Below are 19,515 nucleotides of genomic sequence, written 5' to 3'. Positions count from 1 at the left end.
CTCAGAACAGCCCGGGGCCCTGAACCCTTCAGAAAGGGCTTGGCAAGAATCACAGAGGAGCGCTTCCCTGGCTGTCCAGTGGTGGAGACTTTGCATTTCTACTGCAGGGGGCACAGGTTCGATCCCTGATTGGGGAACTAAGATCCAGCATGCTTTGAGGGGCAGCCAGAAGATTTTTAAAAATAAATAAATAAACATAAATTTCAAAAAAAAAGTCACCGAGGAGGATAATGCAGATACACCCGGAGGAACCTCCCTCCAGGTCACCTTTTCTGTGTGTAGCTGGGTGTATCTGTTGCTTTATAATTTCCCAGTGAATTTTGTAGAATTGCTTTTTTGTTTATTGGCAAAATGCTGGTTTTTTTCCCATGTTTAAAAATTATGGAAAATAATCATTATAGATAGTACAGAGAATGATATGGTGAACTTTCACATAACTCATCTAAACAATTTTACCAACACATTCCCGTCTTGTTCTTTCCTGCCCAGCAACCCTACCACCCCACTCCCAGATTGTTCGGAAGCAAATCCCCGGGTGGGGTTAGACACATGTCGAGACCACGTTGCTGAACGGTCACAGGAAAGTCTCCCAAGGTCACTGGCTCTTTGGGTTAGGGTTTTGATTAAGAGGGGGAAAAAAAAAATTAAGGTCCCCAAAAACTGCAAGCAGAAATTTTACAAAATCTTCTCAATCTTATTTATTTATTATTATTCATTTTTTGGCCGCACCATGGGCTTGCAGGATCTTAGTTCCCTGACCAAAGGGTCGAACCCGGGCCCCTGCAAGGAAAGCGCTGACCATGAGAGAACTGCCTACCTCCTCAGTCTTACTTTTTGTCTGGAGCTTTGGGATCCTTAGGAAGCAAAGGGATGCCTGCGCCCATTTTTTTAAGTGACTCCCCAGCTTCCCACACTCGATGGTGGGGCCGTGTGCTGGAGCCTCACTGCAGCCCCGGCGCACCTGTGCTCAAGCCTAAGCTATCCCCCCGGCAGGTGAGGCCGGGCTGCAGGGCGTGAAGAGACAGGTGGCCAACAGCTGTGTTCTAGATGTTTTTTTCCTCTAATTTCCTGACTTGCAGCATTAACTTCTTCTCATGGAAAGAATTGATGAGACATCTGGAAAGAAGTTCTTGTCCCCAGCCTTCTTTCCAGATCTGAGTTTGGGGGTTGTTTTAAGTACTTCTTTGGCTGCACCAGGTTGCAACATGCTGAATCATCCATCTTCTTTGGGGCATGCAGCACTTTAGCTGCGACCTGCGAACTCTTAGTTGTGGCCTGGGGGATCCTTGATGGCAGGGATGGAACCCAGGCCCCCTGCATTGGGAGCACAGAGTCTTAGCCACTGGACCACCAGAGAAATCCTTTTCTATGAAACAAGCCTGACCTTCATTGCCTTAGAAGGTTCTAGTGAGGCGGAGAAAGCAGACAGGAGACTCACTGCTCTTAAACTGGAAATGTTTATTGTGACGTTTCGGTTGGAGGAGGTGCTTTGTCTCCCTGACTCTGGCTTTTCTGAGGCAGAAGGTCCCTCAGGCTCCCGTCTGTCCCATGAGACGGTCATGTTCCTGCCCAGTCAGCCGGGGCCCCAGGCCACTCCTCCCCGCCTGCCCCTTCTGCAGTCTGCCCGCAGCGAACGCTCCCACCAGAGGCTCACAAAGTTAGCTGCGGCTTCATCTCTGCTTCAGGCAACCGAGGCCCAGAGAAAGGACCGCCAGGGCGCCCCCAGCTGTCGAAGTGAAGTACACGTAATGCTTATAGGAGACAAATTACTACACAACCTCTACCCTGAAACGCAAAATATTAAATACGACTTCACCTGCATAAATTAACTGTACAAGCTTATCCCTCACGACATCCCAGTAACCAACGTTATTAAGCAATTTGGGATCAAAATCCAAAGCAAAAAAAAAAAAAAAATGCGGGTGGGGGATGCGGCTGCCCTCAGTTCTAGGCACGGGACCACCACGGGAGCCGCCCAACCCCAGGCTCCTCCTGCCTTGCCCGTGGGAGCCAGTCAGAGGTTGGCTCCGCATAACTGTCCCTTCCCGGGCCGGGTGCCCTGTGGTCAGCTGGCTGGTCCTCAGGACACGTTGACGCCCCTCCCAGGAGTAGCGATGGGGAGTGCAGACGTTGAGCAGCTCTGGAGAAGGGGTCCTGGGGAGGCAATAAATGGTTCTCTGGCTCCTTCAATGAAGAGGAAAGATATTTGTTAAAGAGGGAAAGGTTTGCCTGGCCTAACGCTTTGTCCCCTTGGCCCTGGGAGGATACACAGCGATGATCAGTGAGCAGAGAACCTGCCCATCAAACAAGCGTGTTTCTTATTCCAGGAGCCAGGAGCTTCTGCCTTTTTTTATTTTTTAGGTTAAAGGCTGGGGATCTTAGTTCCCCAGTCAGGGATTAAACCCCCATGGAAACTCAAGAGTCCGAACCAATGGACCACCAGGGAAGTGCCTGCTTTTTGTTTGAATTCCTGAAGGGACTTGACCAGCGGTACCAGGCCCTAAGTCCACTCTGCCCCAAGCCTTGCCTGGCGGCCCTTCCACCTACTCAAACACAAGGATTAGGCCTCTCCAGTCTTGTCAGGCCACTTTGGACACCAGCGTGTGGTGTTCAGACCTTCTTGTGTGCAAGGTCGAGGGTATAAACCCCAACCCCAAAGTTGCAGCTCCCAGTATCATTTGTCAGACAATGTACTCTAATTTCTTTCCTCTTAGGAACCTGCACAGCCTCTCTCCTCCTGCCCTCTCCCTGAATCCAGACGCAGGTCTCTTAACTCCCCACTTCGTACAACCTCCGGCACGGAATCTCCAACTTAGCAGGCCCAGACATAAACCAGCCTTGCCCACAAAACCCGCTCTGCCTGCCGCCTCCCTGATCTCAGTTGCCGATAGTGATGCCTTCTCATTTGACTCAGGCAAACCCCCCAGGCCTCCTCAATCCTCACTCCACCTGGCAGCTGACGCGGCGCATTAGGGAGCCCCTTCAGCACCACAAACAGGGTCTGCCTCCACCGCGGCCTCCCGGGTTCCTGCCCGAAGGCACTGGCCTCCCTGCCTCCCCTGTCCCCTGTATTCACGTCTCTATGCAGCGGCCAGTGATACTTGAGAAACATCAAGTCACTCGTCTCCTGCTGAGCACATACCCCATCTCAGGAAAACCCAGCTGCTGGCCCTGCCCTCCACCTCTGCCACTGCCCCATCGCTCTGTTCTCTTCCCCTCCTGTTGTTGGGCTCAGGCTCCTGTCGGGGGGTCCTTCCCTCCCCCAGAAGGGGGAGGAGGGGCGCTCAGAAAGACTTCTTTGTTGCTTCCTGGCCCTCCCCCACCCCCCCACATTCCTCCTGCCTTTCCCCAGCTAACATCCTAACCGCTCAATTTCCTTTCTCCCCTCCCCTCCCCTCCCTTCCCTTCCCCTGGCCTCTCCTCTTCCAGCTGGTTCTCTTGTTTCCTCTCTCCCACCAGAATGGAAGTCCTAAGTGGACAGGGATTTGTGTTATCTTCTCTTTACCACTGTGTCCCCAGCCCCTAAGGCAGGACTTGCCTTTGGGCTTAAACGCCTGCGGCTGATCCTATTGCTGGTTTCTCAAACGGCCCAGGCCTGCCCCCAGTGTGACACAGGCTGGCCTGTGTCCCCCAGATCGGGACTTCAGGCAGCCTTTTCAGGGCCCTCGGGTCGACTCCCTCCCTCCCAGAGACAGGGCCTGGGCTCCTACAGCTTCGCACTTGGGTGTCCATCCCCTCCTCCACGCACTCTTAAGTGGGGACCTCGGCAGGTGGCTTGTCCTCTCTGTGCCTTGGAGGGCACCAAGGGATGGTGTGTGAGCTCTTGGCACCATCATCGGCCCCCCATCCCACCCCATCCCTGAGTCCAACATGGGCAAGTCATCCTTGTCCTACTTCTTTTTTTTTTTTCGTGGCTGCACCACGTGGCATGTGGGATCTTAGTTCCTCGACCAGGGATCAAACCCATGCTCTTTGCAGCGGAAGCACAGAGTCCTAACCACCAGACTGCCTGGGAAGTCCCTGGCCCTGCTTTCTGTGTGGGTCTTGCATCTCCCATCTAAGACGCAGGTCCCAGTAACTCCACGTTGCAAGTGAGGAAATGGGTCACAGGAGGTTAAATCACCCTCCAAGGTTGCAGAGGCCCACCCAAACTCACCAGCCTGCCCTGCCTGACACCCCCAGGGCTGAGACTTTGTGTCTGCTGTAAATATGTCACCTCACCACGCCAGCCACAAGAGTTGGGGGTGGGCAGGGACCGGTCGGGAGGTCCAGCGCCCCAAGAAGCCACCCCGTTTCAGCACCCATGGGTGCTGTCCACAGCCCCCGCTGGGGCTCCTCCAGCCCCGGCTCTCTGCTTTTCCCTGGGGATGTAGTCCCCCTCGTGCGGCCCACCAGCCTGGATCATACCTTCCTCCAGAGGCTTCGGTGCTGGAAGGCTTCCCTAGGCTTCGGTGGCTGCCACATCCCCGTTGACATAGTCGGGCTCCCCGTCCTCATCTGGGCTTCCTGCCAGGGAGACCGGTGCTTCCCGCAGGGCTGGCTCTGGGGATCCGCGGGCAGATGGTCAGAGGGTTCACACGGACGTGCTCAGCCCGGCCCTGTCTCCGCAGATGGTACCACGCAGCCCACGGGAAAGGCTACACTGGGTGTCCCATCCCCTCTGCGATCTGCCAGCGGTCTGTCCTGCCCGGAGCAGGGCAGGTGCGATTCCATCCAAGCCACTGGACGGGCAGGGGGCCAGGAGAACCCGACCTCAGAGCGCACGGTGCTGCCAAAGGAGGTCCTGCCACAGTTGAGCCACTGCAGCTGCTGATGCACCAGAAGCTGCACTGTGGGATCAGCTGGACGGGCCTCGGGGGAGCCCACCTGGCCCCGCCCTCCCAGATCCCCTAAGCACCCCTCTCTCCCCCTCCCCCTGACTGCGTGTCCCAGGCTAGGGCGCCACACCCCCAACGCAAGCCAGCTGACGGTGACCATTTGGGAATGCCTGGGCTCCGGCCACATACCCATGACTCTCTTGGACTCCCGCCACTGCTGGATGGACGCCGAGTTCTGATAATCCTCAGACCCCTCGTCCCCTGCATGGAGGGCACCAGGACAGGGGCTGGGGAAGGGGCAGCCACCGCGGCCACTCCTCAGGCCAGTGAGGTGCTGTGGCCGCCCCTCTAGTGGGGCAGCCTGCATCCTCCATGTGCTTGGCAGACCCTTGAGGGAGGGAGGGAGGGAGATCCAGGGACTGACGGGGCCTCCGCCTGGGACACAAGGTCTAGTACTGGTGAACTCTGCAGCGGGGGCTCCAGACCCCAGAAGTGCAGGCAGGCCTGGGTGGGCAACCTCACCTGATTCCGTTCTCTTTGGCTTGCAGATGAGCACGTTCTCATAGGAATTGGTATCATCGTCATCTGCCAGGGAGAGGGGAGAGGGTAGGGGGTGCTGGTGGGTCCTGCCCGACAAGCCTGGCCCTGCCTCTCTCCCTCTGTCTCATCAAGTCCTCTCTGGGTCCCACAGGGCCTTGAACATTCTCCTGGACAAGCTTCTTGATGGGTACAAGCCTGGCTCAAGTGGCCTCCACCCTGGGCTTCTTCTGTCTTTCAAAGCTACCCCTGAATGCTCTGGGGAGGGACAGGCCCACCATGGGTAGTTAAGAGAAGGGAGACCTATCTCTATGCGGGCAAAGAGTGGCAGGCAGAGCAGCTGGGGGCCCAGGAGATAGGAACCTGCCTAACCCTTCAGGCAGTGGGGGCAGGCCGAGGATCCTCTGCCCAGGAGCCTAGGCTAGGTGTGGTATACCAGAGCCTGGTACCCTGGCTTTCCCCCCACTGTCTCCCTCCCAACGAGGAAGCTAAGCTCTAAACATCGCCCCACCCAGCAACCATCTTTGTTGAAGAGGCTCTGAGAAGTGAGGGCTTTCCCCTCAATTTAGGTCTGTGCCCCCTTCAGCAGGCACTGCCCACCCTCTTGTTCTATAAAGCCAAGGTGTTAAGAGCCCAGGGTTCCAGCACCCTCAGGGCTGCCAGGGCTTGGCATCCTTCAAAGCAAGTCTGCCCCTTCCAGGGCCTTCCTCCAAGGACCCATGTGTGCCCAGCCTTGAGGGGGGCCCTGGACGACAAGGGGACCAGCCTGCCCCTGGTCCCTGCCCTCAGCTCCCCTTCTGCTCCCCGACTCCTGCTCCCTCTCATCCCTGCCCTCCTCTGCATCTCAGTGCCAGCCTCACCATCCTCCCGGGTCCTCCCGGGTCCTCCCCGATCCTCCCAACCCTCTCTGGCCCCGCCCCGGGGGTGTGGCCTCTGAAGCTGGTCTACCCTCGCCGCCTCCTCTTTCTCACCTTCCACGGGCTTCTGGAACTGCTCGTAATTGTAATAGTCCGTGGAGGTGGGGTCTCTGACAAGAAAACACAGACACAGCACCAGCTGCGGGGCAGGCCCGTGGTGAGGGTGGGGGCTTCACTTAGGGGGCGGTGAGACCACAGCTGCCCCAGCCGTCATCACTCCCCTCGGAGCCCGTGGGGGGCTCGGCCAGGGTCTCACCCCTGAGCCACCCTCGGGCTGAGATCGTGGTGGCCTGGCTCCACCCACCGCGCCGGGTGACCTCAGGCAAGTCGCCTCCTGCCCCGGAACCTCAGTTTGCCCAACAGGGAGCCCAGGAGGAGACGTCTTGGGGGCCCTTCCTCTCGAGGGTCCGCCGACGCAGGGTGAGCCCCGCCCGCCCCTAGACGGACCCGCTCCCGAGCAGGGCTCGTCCCTGCCCCGGCCTCATCCCCACGAAGCCGCGGTCATCTGAGGGGCCACGGTGCTGCGGGGAGCCTGCCCGGGCCCGCGGGTTTCCAGGGCAGGAGGCCGTTCTCACGGAAGGAAGCTGAGGGCGGGGCAGGTGGGGCGGGGCGGAGGTGGCCAGGGCCCGCCTGAGGCCGCTCACATGTAGGCTTCCTCTGATCTGGGTCTGCTTCCTGCGGGAGGGGGCGAGAATCAGGCCGCGGCAGGGGGCTGTGGGCCCGCACCGCAGCCCCCTCCTGCCCAGAACCCACCTACCTTTGCTGAAGTACTGGTACCTGGGCGATGAAGAATCTGGAAGAAAGTCCAGGCCCATTGGCTCAATGCTGGTTCCCCAGCCCGGGCCCCTCCAGGTGTTTCCCAGTCTTCACACCTTCACACCTGCTCTCTGTCCCCTCGCCCCCCTGGGCTATCCATCAGGCCTCCCAGCCCAGCTTGCAAGTCTCTCCTCTGGGAAGGCCTCGTGCTTAGTACCTGTCCTACCAGGTATTCACCTGTCTCACCAGGTATTCACCTCTCTTGGTCCCACCTCGCCCCAGCCCCCAACCCTGTGTCGCAGGTCACTCACCCTCGAGGCTGGGGGAGAACCGCAACAGCTTGTCCTTCCTGCATGGGAATGGGGGCGGGACTGAGAAGGGGCTGGGAGGAGGCCCCTGGGGTTCCTGGGGATCTGGAGCCCACAGCCCCTCCTGGTGGGGCCCTCAGAATCAGAACTGGAGCTCTGAGGTCTGAGGAAGGAGCAGGGTCTTGGCCTGGGCTCCGCCAGGTGGGCGCCCCCCCCAGGGCCCTCCTCATCACCTCCCTTGGGTCTGGGTTTGGGGGCTCATTCCTACCTTGTCAACTCCATGTTGGAGGCCGTGTCCCCGGGCCAGGCCTCCCTGACCACTGCAAAGGACGAGAGGGTGTTGGCTGGGCCCCAGACCAGCTGGCCGGTGTAGTCCCTTCACCCCATCACCCCGCCCGATCAGGCCTGGCCACAGCCTCAGACAATGAGGACGAAAGGGACTTTGAGGCTGACACCCCCAACCCTGAGCCCAGCCTGGGACCCGTCTGCCAGGGGACTCACGGGTGTAGGTCCGGGCCACTGCAAAGCTCTGCTGATTCTCTTGCCTGGAAACACACAGAGCTGTGCTGAGTCAGGGCCTGGCTTCCCACAGCCCCAGGGACAGAGAGAACAGATGGACAGGGAGGGACAGACCACGGCGAGAGTGAGGGGGTGCTGCCAGCCCTCCAGGACTCAGATCTGGGGCTTCCTGATGTTCTCCTCATCTATACAGCTCCCCTGCCTGCCCACCGGGTGCCCACCCTTCTCACATGGGACTGGGCTGAAGCCAACCAGACACACAGACGGTCCAGAGGGCCTGTGGGCAGGGCTGGGAGAGCTGCTCAGGGACCTGGTGGTGACTTCAACCAGGAGCAACAAAGAGGCTGCCCCCACCACCTACCACCCCAAGAATGTTTAAGATTCTTTTGAGAGCATGGCCTGCTGGAGATGTTCAAACATGCCATTTATTCCCCAGTAACTGATGAGGCAACTTCAGGGCTTAGCAAACACAGCTAGGCATCTAACTATCACTGTCTTCCTTTCAAACAGAACCTGATTCATATTTAGACAGTCACATGCCCATCTATTAGACTCTATTTCCCAATAAATGAACAACATCAAACTAAAAACCTTCTGCTCAGCCAAGAAGTCATCGACGAAACCAAAAGACCATCTACTGAGCAGGAGAAGCTATTTGCAAATGATATATCTGATAAGGGGTTAATGTCTCTTATAATATAATATATAAACAACTCATAACTCAACGACCAAAAAATAACCTGATTAACAAAATGGGCAGAGGAACTTAATAGATATTTTTCTAAAGAAGACTTACAAATGGCCAACAGATATGAAAAGATGTTCAACATCACTAATTATGAGGGAAATAAATGCAAATCAAAACCATAGTGAAGTTTCACCTTAGACCTGTTAGAACAACAATATTATCAAAAAGGCAAGAAATAAAAAGTGTTGGTAAGGATGTGGAGGAAAGGAAACCTTTGTGCGCTATTGGGGGGAATATAAATTAGTGTAGTCACTATAAATTCAATATAGAGATGCCCCAAAATACTAAGGATAAAACTACCATATAATCCAGTAATCCTACTTCTGGGTATTTATCTAAAGAATATGAAATAACTAATTTGAAAAGCTATATATAGTGCTGCAGAAGACTCTTGAGAGTCCCTTGAACAGCAAGGAGATCAAACCAGTCAATCCTACAGGAAATCAACCCTGAATACTCATTGGAAGGACTGATGCTGAAGTGCCAATACTCTGGCCACCTGATGCAAAGAGTCGACTCACTGGAAAACACCCTGATGCTGGGAAAGATTGAGGGCAAAAGGAGAAGGGGGAGGCACAAGATGAGATGGTTGGATGGCATCACCAACTCAATGGACTTGAATTTGAGCAAACTCTGAGACATAGTGAAGGACAGAGGAGCCTGGCATGCTGCGGTCCATAGGGTTACAGAGTCTGACACGACTTAGCAACTGAACAACAACAAAATATGTGCCCCTATGTTTGTTGCAGCACTATTTATGATAGCCAAGACATGGAAACAATCTAAGTGTCCATCAACAGATAGATGAATGAGTCAAGAGGATGTGGCATATATACACAATGGAATACTATTTACCCATAAAAAGATAATATTTTGCTGTTTGTGACAACGTGGTTGGACCTTGAGGGTATTATGCCAAGTGAAATAAGTTAGAGAAGGAAAAATTCCGTATGATTTCACTCATATGTGAAATATAAAAAACAAACAAAAAACAAAATAAATGAACAAACCAAACAAAAACTAACTTATAGATACAGAGAGAAGAGTAGTGTTTACCCAAGTTGAGAGGGCAAAATGAGTAAAGGGGATGAACTGTGTGATGACAGATGGAAACTAAATGTTCGTTGGTAAGCTTGATATAGGGTATACAGAAATAGAGATAAGATATTCTACATGTGAAACCTAAATAATGTTATAAACCAATGTTACTTCAATTGTTTTTTTAAAAAAAGACTCTTTCCCAGCCTCCCTTGCACCTAAGTGTGACCATGTAATTAGACTCTGGTTAATGAAATGCAAGCCAAGACTGTTGGGCTTTCAGGAAAGAGCCTTAAAGGAGGCACTGCCAACTGGGATGCACCCTTTTTGTCTTCCTTCTTCATTCTTACTGCTGCATGGAATGCAGAGATGAGGGCTGGAGCTTTAGCTGCCATTTTGGCCTGTAAAGTGCCTTTGGGAGTGAATGCCACCACTAAGGATAGTGGAGCAGATTAGCTAATTATAAAAGCCTTTAGGGTTTCTTCCATGGACAAGAATGGTGACCTGGTCCAGCCTTCCAGGAGCTCCTGAGGGGTGAAAGTGATCTGATTTAGGAACAAGGCCCTAAATCCACAGAAGCGAGTCTGGCATGGCTTCCCAGAGGAAATGATGCAGGAGCTGGGCCTGGCACAGGCTGGTAGGACTGAACCCAAGTGAGGTGAGAGCCCAAGTCTCCCCTCTGATCTCCTCCCACTCAGGCCTCTTTCCCCACCTCCCACATGGGGAGGTTTAACTTGTGCCTCTGAGGATCTTCAGTTCTAAGATTAATCGGGGGCCTGGAGTGGGCAGGGACTAAGGGAAGAGGGGAGAAGGGAGATTCTGAGGAACTTGCCTTGGGGCAGGGGTGTGGGCAGTGGGGAGGTCACCAGGGGAGTCCAGTCCACCCCCCAGTGGAGGTTATAGGCTGGTGAGCCAGAGGACCAAGGGACCCCAAAAGGCTGGGAAGGTCCAGCCCCGGCCCCAGGAGTGGGCATGGATGGGAAAAGTCTATTTTCAAATCTCACTGTGGTTTTTCAGTTGCAAAAGGAAATGAGAAGAGGGTGTGTGTGCGAGTCTGTATGTGAGTGCCTGCCCAGGCGTGCAAGCAGGCCCTGTGTGTGTGTGAGAAGTGCATGCATGAATGAGTGCTGGGGGAGCCAGTGGGTATGCGTGGGTGTGCAGGCCTGTGCACGTGTGTGCACACAGGTCTCGGAGCCCTCCACCAGCACACTGCTGGCCGCAGCCCTCCTGCCGGGGTCCTGACACTCTGGGGTCAGTGACAGCGTTGCATCTCCCCTGACCACCGCCCTGCTTCCAGCTCTCCTGCGACTCCCCTTGGCCCTTAGGATAAAGGCCAAGGCCTCTGGCCACGGTCAAGACTCTCCTTCTTCCGAATTCAGCTCGTTACTCTCAAGATATGTTCACTTCTGCTGCATCAACCCCAAGACGGTGTCTACCCCAGCCTTAAATCAGTGATTGCCCACACTGTTCCTTCTCTCTCTGGAATGTCCCCTTCTCCCCTTCTGTCTCTCTTCAGATTCTCCCCACCTCTTCCAGGAGGCCTTCCCTAATCCCCCAAGTTTCATGCCCACATGCTCTCTCGGACCCGGTACCTGGTCCCTGGTCCCTGTCTCCGCACCAGGAGGGCGGGATTCCTCCTTCAACCCCCCAGCACAGCCTAGTCCCCACTGGGCTGGGGTCATGGCGGGGATTTCTGGAGACGCTCTGGGCTCGGTGGAGCGTGCTCCCCACCCTCCCCAACTAGTCTGGGGCAGGGTCTGGGTGGTCCCTGGGCACCCCCTCGCCCTCCCCTAAGTGCTGAGGACCCACTGAAGCCTGGCATGGAGGAGGTGTGAGTAAAAGGGTGAGGGGTGGGGGCGGGGATGCCTGAGGGGATGCCCACAGGGACATCCCCCGCCCAGGCAGGACACACAACATCACCGGGCTGGGGGACACTCACAGATTCCTCTGCTCATAGATTTTCTCAGACTTCTTTGCACCTGCAAGAGCAGGACCAGATTAGCCAGTTCTCCGCTGCCCCCCCTCCCGCCCCCCGGGGCCGAGTGGGAGCTGAGATCCGAGGCCCAGCCATCTCCCCTGTTGCCCTGGGCAGGCCTCAGACCGGATGTGGGGGCTGAGCCACTAATCGCTGGGGGGCCACCTGACCCTGGAGAGGTTTGCTCACCATTTATTTATGAGAGCGGAACGTGAAGGCAGACACCGCAGGCAGCCCAGCCTCCCCTCCCCTCCCTGGTCTAGTGCAATCCACGCACAGACAGATGACTTTGACCCCAGAGAACCAAAACCCCCAGTGAGTCAGACCGACGGTCTTCAGAGAATGATCAGGGGCCGGGTCCCTGGGTTTCAATTCTGCACCCCCAGGCTTATCTGACTGCCCCATCCGAGCAGCCGGGTCTGGGCCTGAGCGGCTCTCTGGGTACTCCGCCCGCTCCTCCCACAGGCCCACGACCCCCAGCCTTTACCTGGGCGGGAACAGCGCACACACAGGCTGGCCACTGCCCCCAGCAGCAGCAGCAGAGCCGCCCCTGGCCACAGCAGCTCCGTGTCCGTGCTCATGTCCACTCCGGGCTGCTCTTCTTCCTGCAGGGCTGCGACAGGGGGCACTGTGAGCCAGGGTGGGGGCCGCAGGGCCGCGCCCCCCCCCCCGCCAGAAGCCTTCCCCTCACTGTCCCCTGACAACCCAGGGTCCCCTACCCTCCCTGCCCTGGGACCAGACGGGGACAGAACCAGCCCTGTCCGCTCATCTGACCCCAGACCTGCGCCTCAGGCCCCCCAAGGCCATCATCAAGTGCTGGAAGGTTCTGGAAACCTGCCTGTAAACACACACTCCCACGCACACCTTTGCTTAGTCCACCCAGCCGCCCTTCAAGGGGGAGGCTCGAGCCATTTCACAAACAGAGAAACAGAAGCCCAAAATTCCACAGCTGCAAAGGGGAAAGGCAGGATTTGAATGCCAGCCTCCAGACCCTAGGGGCTTCCCAGGAGGTGCTAGTGGTAAAGAAAACCTGCCTGCCAATGCAGGAGACATAAGGGACGTGGGTTCAATCCCTGGGTCAGGAAGATCCCCTGGAGGAGAGTATGGCAACCCACTCCAGTATTCCTGCCTGGAGAATCCCATGGACAGAGGAGCCTGGCAGGCTGCAGTCCACACAGTTTCGCAAGGAGTTGGACCTGACTGCAGTGACCTAGCACGCATGCCCCCGCTCCAGACCCTAATGCTGGTTCTGCTCTTTCATCCCGTGACGAAACCTCCTTCGAACCTAGCTTTGTTCCCCAAGCTCAGAGTCCACTGCCTCTTCTACACCGGAGCCCGCATCCACACTCGGGTGATTCTCTGCTCCCACCCATGGCCTCCCGGGGAAGCTGGGGGTGTGATTTCCATTCCTAAAACGCCCGTCTACCCAGACGCTCTGGCTCCTCCTTTCCTGGGAGCTAGGAGGAGGGAGGTCATGGAGGCTTCTTGGAGGAGGTGGGCCTGAGACCAGGAAAGGGAGAAGGGCGCCTGGGCAGAGAGGGACCTTGGCGGAGGAATGTGCTGAGAGGTGGCGTTAAGAGGCCGTTCTGTGGTCAGTGGCCAGTCCCAGCCTCGGGGCCTCAGCGAAGCTGCAGGCAGCCACCTAGCGAGGCCTGCTGAGGGCAAGTTCAGCCCTCCTGAGGGGCCCTCCAAGGAAATTTGTTGCAACTCTAGAGAGACTCAGCCCCCTCACAAAGGCCAGTGACAGAGGGCAGCAGGGATCCTGCGGGGCTTGTGCCCCACAGTGGGCACGTGGAGCCCATGCTACGGAGCACCCTCTCTGTGAACACCTGTTCCTCTGGCCTTGGCCACCTGGGAGGAGGCTTCTCCCTGCTTCACAGCTTCGGGAAGCGAGGCTGAGAGGGACCCGAGCTTTGTGCGGGCCTGCCTCCTCTTTCCAGCTCCCCCAGAGGCTGCATTGTACCCTGCGACCCCGCTCACCACCCTGAGCTTCCCGAATCCCTGTTTCAAAGATGACAGGGAATCTGCGTGCAGGGCCCAGCCTCCATCAGCGGCCCGTCATGAAGAAGCCACCTCTCCTTCCCACAAATGCCAAGTGAGTCAGCGGGAACACCACCATTCCCAAACCCCATGACCCAGTGGCCTCCACATGAGGAGAGAGGATGGACTGGTCACCCCCAGGATATCATTCCAGGGGGACCTCAGCTCCCCGTCCTCTAGGAGACGGGGCACCGTCTTCCCGGGCCGTATACCTTCCGCCCTCCCCAGACCTCCCTCTGGTCCGGGGCCGCCTCCCTCTCAGGCCTCCAGCCAAGGGCCAAGTCCATCCAGGGCTGGTGAGGTTGGGAGCCCCTGGTCTTGGACAGGGGACCCCTACCTGTATCTCAGGGTCTCTTGGCCTCAATTTTCTCATCTGTAAAACTGGGATCAACCAGGGCCTTCCTCCAACAGCTGTGGGGAGGACACACACGTCCAGCTTGGACCACAGTCAGGGTTTCAGGAAGAGAAACTTGCTGAGTGTCGCACTTCCGGCTGGCTGGTTTGGACAGTTCCCCTGAGTGCCCACCCTTGACACGTTTATCTTTGGGTCAAGACAAAGGCTCTTTCTGCCCCCAAGGAGGTTTGGGGGTAGACTCACAGGGGGTTACTCCCGTGGGACAAGGGTCTAGCATTGGCCACCCCTGGGGTCTGCTTGAGACCCCAGGGGCAAGTCCACACGCTCAGCTTGGCATTCCAGGCCCGAGGACCTGGGCTGCTGAGCTCTGCTGCCTTCCCTCCCCAAGGACCCCCGACCACCAGAAAACCCTCTTTCTTCCTGGCTCTGCTGTTCTCGAATGAGCCGTGCAGTCAGGCATGCCCCTAGCCCTTGTCTGTCCCCTCCCAGCCTGGCACAGAATGAGGGAATGGGGCAGAGCATGAGAACATGAATTCTGCCCCAGCTGCTGAATCCCAATGTCACCGGTCATCCTGTTAAATGGGGGGAAAAAATGACACTCAACCCTCAGGTTCATCGTAGGAGGCCCAGCACTGAGATGACACCCGGAAGGTGCTGGTGATGGCTGGTGTGGGGCACAGTTGGCTGTGACCCCCATGACTTGTCATCATCACGGTCCCTGGAGGATGGGAAGGGGTTAGCTGCCTCCTGGCTAGATGGCCTGCACTGGACAGCATGCGGCAACCCTACCTGATGCCCTCCCTGCCTGCTTCCCCAGACACACAGGCCTGAGCCTGCCCCAAGTGGGGCATCATGCTGGGACCCTGGGAGAGGCGAGGATCCCAGACCTGGGATCTGAAGGCGAATGTGGCTATTGCCCCCAGCCCCGCAGTTGTCACAGAGCCACACAGCATCACCTCGGAGAAGTCAGCTCCTTTCTTCTCCAAGGGAGGAGAGGGAGGCCCAGAGAGGTGAGTACTCTGCCCAAGGTCACACAGCTGAGCAGTCACAGAGCCAAGATCCCTACTCAGGGCAGGTGGACTCCAAGACCTGCACTCCTTTCCGTAAATCCTTTCTTAAATTACATTTTTTTAAAGAATCATACAATATGGTTTTTAAAAGATTCATTTGGAAAAAAAAAAAAAAAAGATTCATTTGAGGAAGAAACTAAGACTGCCGCTTCCCCAAGACCGAAACTGACTCAGTTTGTCATCTCTCCTTGTTTTCCCACCCAGGTCTGAGAACAGAAGGGGTGGGGGCGGGGGAGGGAGAGGGGCTGGGCGCCCGCAGCACCAGGAGGGCCCCCAGGGGCCAGGCCGTGCTGGGTGGAGTGGGGAGGGGAGGGGAGGCCGCCGCAGCCCGAGGCCTGCAGGCCAAAATAGCAGAAAGGGAAGTGGGCAGTTTTCAGATGAACAAGGTTTGCAACAAGCCCATGGCGGAAGAGCTCTCAGGGTTGGGCTGAGTGGCCTCAGCACCCAGCCTCCCGCCCCCAAAGGCCCTTGGCGACCCTCCTGCCCAGCCCCCCAGCCCTCCTCTTGCTGTGGATGGGGAAACTGAGGCCTGCGGGGGCCAAGGGGCAGGCTGCGGGGTGGGGATGGAGTCAGAGGTCCCCATCCCAGCCCTGGGAAGGCTTTATCTGCTGGGGTCTGCTCTGTTTCCCCAAAGAACCTTGGCCTTCAGATGAGGCCGACCAGAGGTCTCTAGTGGAGGTGCCTGATGCTCCGGCGGCTGGCGCAGGGCCCCGGGGAAGCTCCTGTTCTGGACAGGGGAGGGGGTGGGGAAGGCCATGGCCTCCCATTGACAGAGCAGGGCACTGGGGGCACCCCAGGGCCTGTAGTTTCAAGGACCCGGTGGCCAGGCCAGGGGCTGGGTGGGGGCGGCCAGGACAGCTCTTCCTCCCGGCCTGGGGCAGGACCTCGGCCTGTTCGTCCGGAGCACCTCTCCCATCCTCCCGTAGCTCCGCGGCAGGGTCGTTACAGTCCCATTTTACAGATGAAGAAACCAAAGCTCATGAGCCCTCAGGAGCCCTGTCCTGGCCCCTCAGCAGTCTGTGGAAGTGATGGGACCACCCTGGGGGCTTCCCAGGGCTGTGCAGGCTGGGCCGGGGAAGGCGAGGGCAGGAGAGGGACTGGAGCCCCAGAAACAGCCACCCCCAGGGTGCCGCAGGGTCTGGGGCAAGGGGCCCCTAGCCGGGGGGGCACCAGAACAGGGCTGGGGCCAAGGAAGGAGGTGCGGGGCATCCTGGTTTCTTCCCGGCCCACCCAGCGAGCAACCAGATGCTCCTGCCAGGGCCTCTCCCATCCCCCCCAGGGTGTCGGGGGGACAGCCTCAGGACCCCCGGCCCCAGGCTCCAGGCACCCCTGGGAAAGGCTTACCTGAGAGTGGGGGGCCTCCTCACTGCGGCCACCTCATCCTGAGCCTGCACACCTGCCCGAGCCGATGCCAACGCCACAGTGGCGGGCAGCAGGCAGGGCGGCGGGTTTCCTGTCAGCCACTGAATCAGCCTTCACACATCCGCTGCTCTACTGGACAGGCCCCGCTCGCAACAGATGGAGGCGGGGAGACAGAGAGACAGAGAGACGTGGAAACACAAACGCACACAACATGCATGCTGAATACACACACAGAGGAAGAGACACAGCGAGACAGGGAGAAAGGGAATGAAGAATGAAATGGGGGTGCTTGCATAGGCACACACAGGCAGCCAGAGTGTAAGACACGGACACACTGAACACACACACAGAAATACACGTCCACACTAAAATACACACGCACGCACACACACGAAGGAAACGAGAGAGAGACACACACACCGAGATACACATGCAGGTAAAGAATGAGAAAGAGACACAGACACACAGACACGCATGGCAGATGCGTGCCAGGGCAGACGTTAGGAATGGCCAGAGGCAAAGACAGATGGATGGAGTGGACAGACAGCGGCACCAGAGGAAGGGAGGCCCAGGTGAAGGGCAGAAGGAAGGACACGCACGACCGCTCCTCCAGGCCTGGGAGCCCCCTTACTCCCATTTTCCAGATGAGGCTCATAGAGGTGCAGAGCCGGCCACGCCCTCCACCTGCTGCCCCAGCATTCGGCCATAGACGTGAGGAGGTGCTGGACAGGTGGCCAGGTCCCCCAGCACCTCCTGTTAGTGGTCATCAAGCCACTTGCCCGAGGTCACTGAACTCTTACCCCACCTGCTAGGGGCCCCAGGGAAGCCCACAGGGGTCGCACCTCAACCCCCCATCTGTCTGGCATCTCAGAGCCTGAGCTCCCCAACTCTGGGCCCCTCTCTGCTGTGACGGGATTTCTCTTCCGGCCCCAGTCCAGCCCGGCCAGCTGCTGCCCGGAGGCCCAGTGGGAGGCAAAACAGAACTGCCAGGGCTGGGTGCTCACTGCTGCCACCCTGTGGGGGAGAAGGGTGGCGCAGGGACCTGGGCTCTTGGGAGACCTCGTGGGCCCTGAGTGCCGGTTGTCCTTACCCCTGCAAGTGGGGGCAGCAGGGCTAAAGCCAACCTCACCTGACTCCCAAACCTGCACCTGAGAACCACGGCTGCCTCCCTTGTTCCATGTTGGGGCAGCGCTACGTTTAAGTCCCTTGGCAACTCTTGCAGGAAGACCTACGTTTTCTTAGGCAAGGTGACTGGAGGCTGAGAGGCTAAGCTGGATTTCAACCCAGACCCCAAAGCCTGTTGTCTTTTCACCACTCGTGAGTTCAGGAGCTCACCGGGACCACCTACCTGGCCCCTCCTCACCCACTGGGACAAGTCTGTGTTGGTTTCCATCCAACCTTGGGCTGTGTGCTTGCCCAGGTTTCTCTGTCTGCAGAGATAGACAGAAGGTCCAACATGTCCAGTGGGAATGGAGCTCTGTTCCACATGCTGGCTTCTGTCAAGGGCCTTCTTATTCATGGAGGATGCGGAGTCGACTGCTGACTGCCAGCAAAGTCTCAGGGTCCGTCCCCAGTAGCACCCAGGATCCTCTCTGAGCCCGTTTTCCATCTATAAAACAAGGGTCTGTCAACCCAAAGACCCTTTTTGAATTTGAGTGGAAGGAGGAGCCACTGCCCCCTTTTAGCCAATCCTCAAATTCCTCCAAGTTCTATTTTATTTATAGATCGTTCAGAGGTGAGTTAGAAAATAAGCTTTAAAAAACTAGACATTTCAACCCCTCTCCACCATTAGACATTTTGTGTCCAGTTGTACAAATACTAGTGCTCCCCACTGTTTTTCAATTCAGTGGTTCCTGGTATTTTTTTAAAGTTGCGATGAAATACATGTTAACATAAAACTTACCATTTTTACCACTTCTAAGTGGGCAACTCAGAGGCATTAATTATTCAGTTTCGTACAACCATCACCACTGTCTTGTTTTCAGAGTTTTCATCCCTCGGAACAGGACTGTCTGGCTTTTCAGCTCACAGCTGAGTGTCAGTTGTGTGGACATTTGTTACAGAAGCAAGCTAAGTAGTAATACAGCAGTTCTAAGAACGTAACAGTTCTAAGGCTGAGAATCTTCTGGGGTCATACATCCTTTAAAGGCTGACGGGAAGTGATGGATTTTCTTCAGCTATATGCACACTGAGCAGCATATACAACATTCTAAAAGCCCCTGGAGTCTGTCTATAAAGCTGCCAACCTCAACCTTTACGATACAAACAAGAATTGCTCTTGCCCCCACACGCCCAGGCATTTATGGCATTTATCTTCAGTCATGAGCTCACTACCCAGCAGAATCAAGAATATTCCTTCGTTCTTCTGCCTCCCCACCAACTAAGTGATGTTTTGGTCATCTATTTTTAAGCCTTCAAAGTACTTTTTAAAAATTGGAGTATAGTTGACTTACAGTGTTGTGTAACTTTCTGGTGTACAGCAGTGATTCAGTTATACATACACATTTCTAAAACAAACAAAAAAAATCCTTTTCCATTATGGTTCATCATAGGATGCTCAATATAGTTCCCCGTGCTATATATAGTTAAAAAGACTTTGTTGTTTTCCATTCTGTATATAGGTTATTTGTAAAGTTCTTTTTTGTGTGTACAAAATTATCACAGCTGTGTGGCTGTTATTTCTCTTGGGTGCATCTCTAGGAGAGGAACCGCTGGGCTAGAGTGTGGGACCATTAGATTTTCAGGCTAATGCTCATTTCAAATTAATTCCCACAGTGGCTGTACTGACTCTCCTTTGTAACAAGTCAAGACCGACAAACTTGCCAGCAACTGGTTTGTCAGCCTTCTCCATCTCTGCTGTTTGGATGGGTGTAAAATAGTATTTTCTTTGTAGTCCTGATTTGCAGGTCCTTGACTACTAATGAGGCTGAGCACTTTTTTATTTCCTCTTCTGTGAAATGCCTGTTCATTGTTGCTTAGTTTCCCATTGAGCTCTTTTTCTCTTACCTATTTGCAGGAAATCTTCATATACTTCATGAGTTTTTCGTTTGTAACGTCTTCATTTATATTTTGA

At 56.1% G+C, this 19,515-nt stretch overlaps 1 protein-coding gene across 7 annotated transcripts; it reads right to left on the bottom strand.

Moving 5' to 3' along the window:
• Nucleotides 1–1,438: 1,438 nt before the first annotated feature.
• On the bottom strand, nucleotides 1,439–16,550 carry LAT2 (linker for activation of T cells family member 2). Of its 7 annotated transcripts, none has more exons than XM_081557972.1 (14): nucleotides 16,425–16,550; nucleotides 13,993–14,066; nucleotides 12,103–12,228; nucleotides 11,580–11,619; nucleotides 7,837–7,880; nucleotides 7,604–7,655; nucleotides 7,339–7,376; nucleotides 7,029–7,064; nucleotides 6,916–6,946; nucleotides 6,326–6,381; nucleotides 5,340–5,402; nucleotides 5,007–5,078; nucleotides 4,408–4,542; nucleotides 1,439–2,184 (listed from the first exon to the last, which is right to left on the bottom strand). In XM_081557972.1, exons 3-13 carry the CDS (start codon nucleotides 12,194–12,196, stop codon nucleotides 4,442–4,444), a joined length of 627 nt encoding a protein of 208 aa, XP_081414098.1. In that variant the 5' UTR covers nucleotides 12,197–12,228; nucleotides 13,993–14,066; nucleotides 16,425–16,550; the 3' UTR covers nucleotides 1,439–2,184; nucleotides 4,408–4,441. The 7 variants fall into 7 exon arrangements, with proteins under 7 accessions (XP_081414098.1, XP_081414102.1, XP_081414097.1 ...); XM_081557976.1 differs by having other exon boundaries at nucleotides 1,439–2,154; XM_081557971.1 differs by lacking the exon at nucleotides 13,993–14,066.
• Nucleotides 16,551–19,515: the final 2,965 nt, after the last annotated feature.

This window comes from Giraffa tippelskirchi, chromosome 13, assembly GCF_054371585.1.
Source record: "Giraffa tippelskirchi isolate mGirTip1 chromosome 13, T2T-mGirTip1v1.2.pri, whole genome shotgun sequence".
NCBI classification, from domain to species: domain Eukaryota; kingdom Metazoa; phylum Chordata; class Mammalia; order Artiodactyla; family Giraffidae; genus Giraffa; species Giraffa tippelskirchi.
This window is presented reverse-complemented; position numbering and strand designations above follow the sequence as displayed.

What these genes read in the sequence shown, in the direction of transcription:
- LAT2 (XM_081557972.1), bottom strand. Translation starts at nt 12,196, where the DNA reads ATGAGCACGGACACGGAGCTGCTGTGGCCAGGGGCGGCTCTGCTGCTG. An exon ending in GTTCCAGAAGCCCGTGGAAG is followed by an intron (nt 5,403 to 6,325) that starts GTGAGAAAGAGG and finishes TCTCCCTGGCAG; the next exon opens with ATGACGATGATACCAATTCC. An exon ending in GGAGTCCAAGAGAGTCATGG is followed by an intron (nt 4,543 to 5,006) that starts GTATGTGGCCGG and finishes GCGGATCCCCAG; the next exon opens with AGCCAGCCCTGCGGGAAGCA.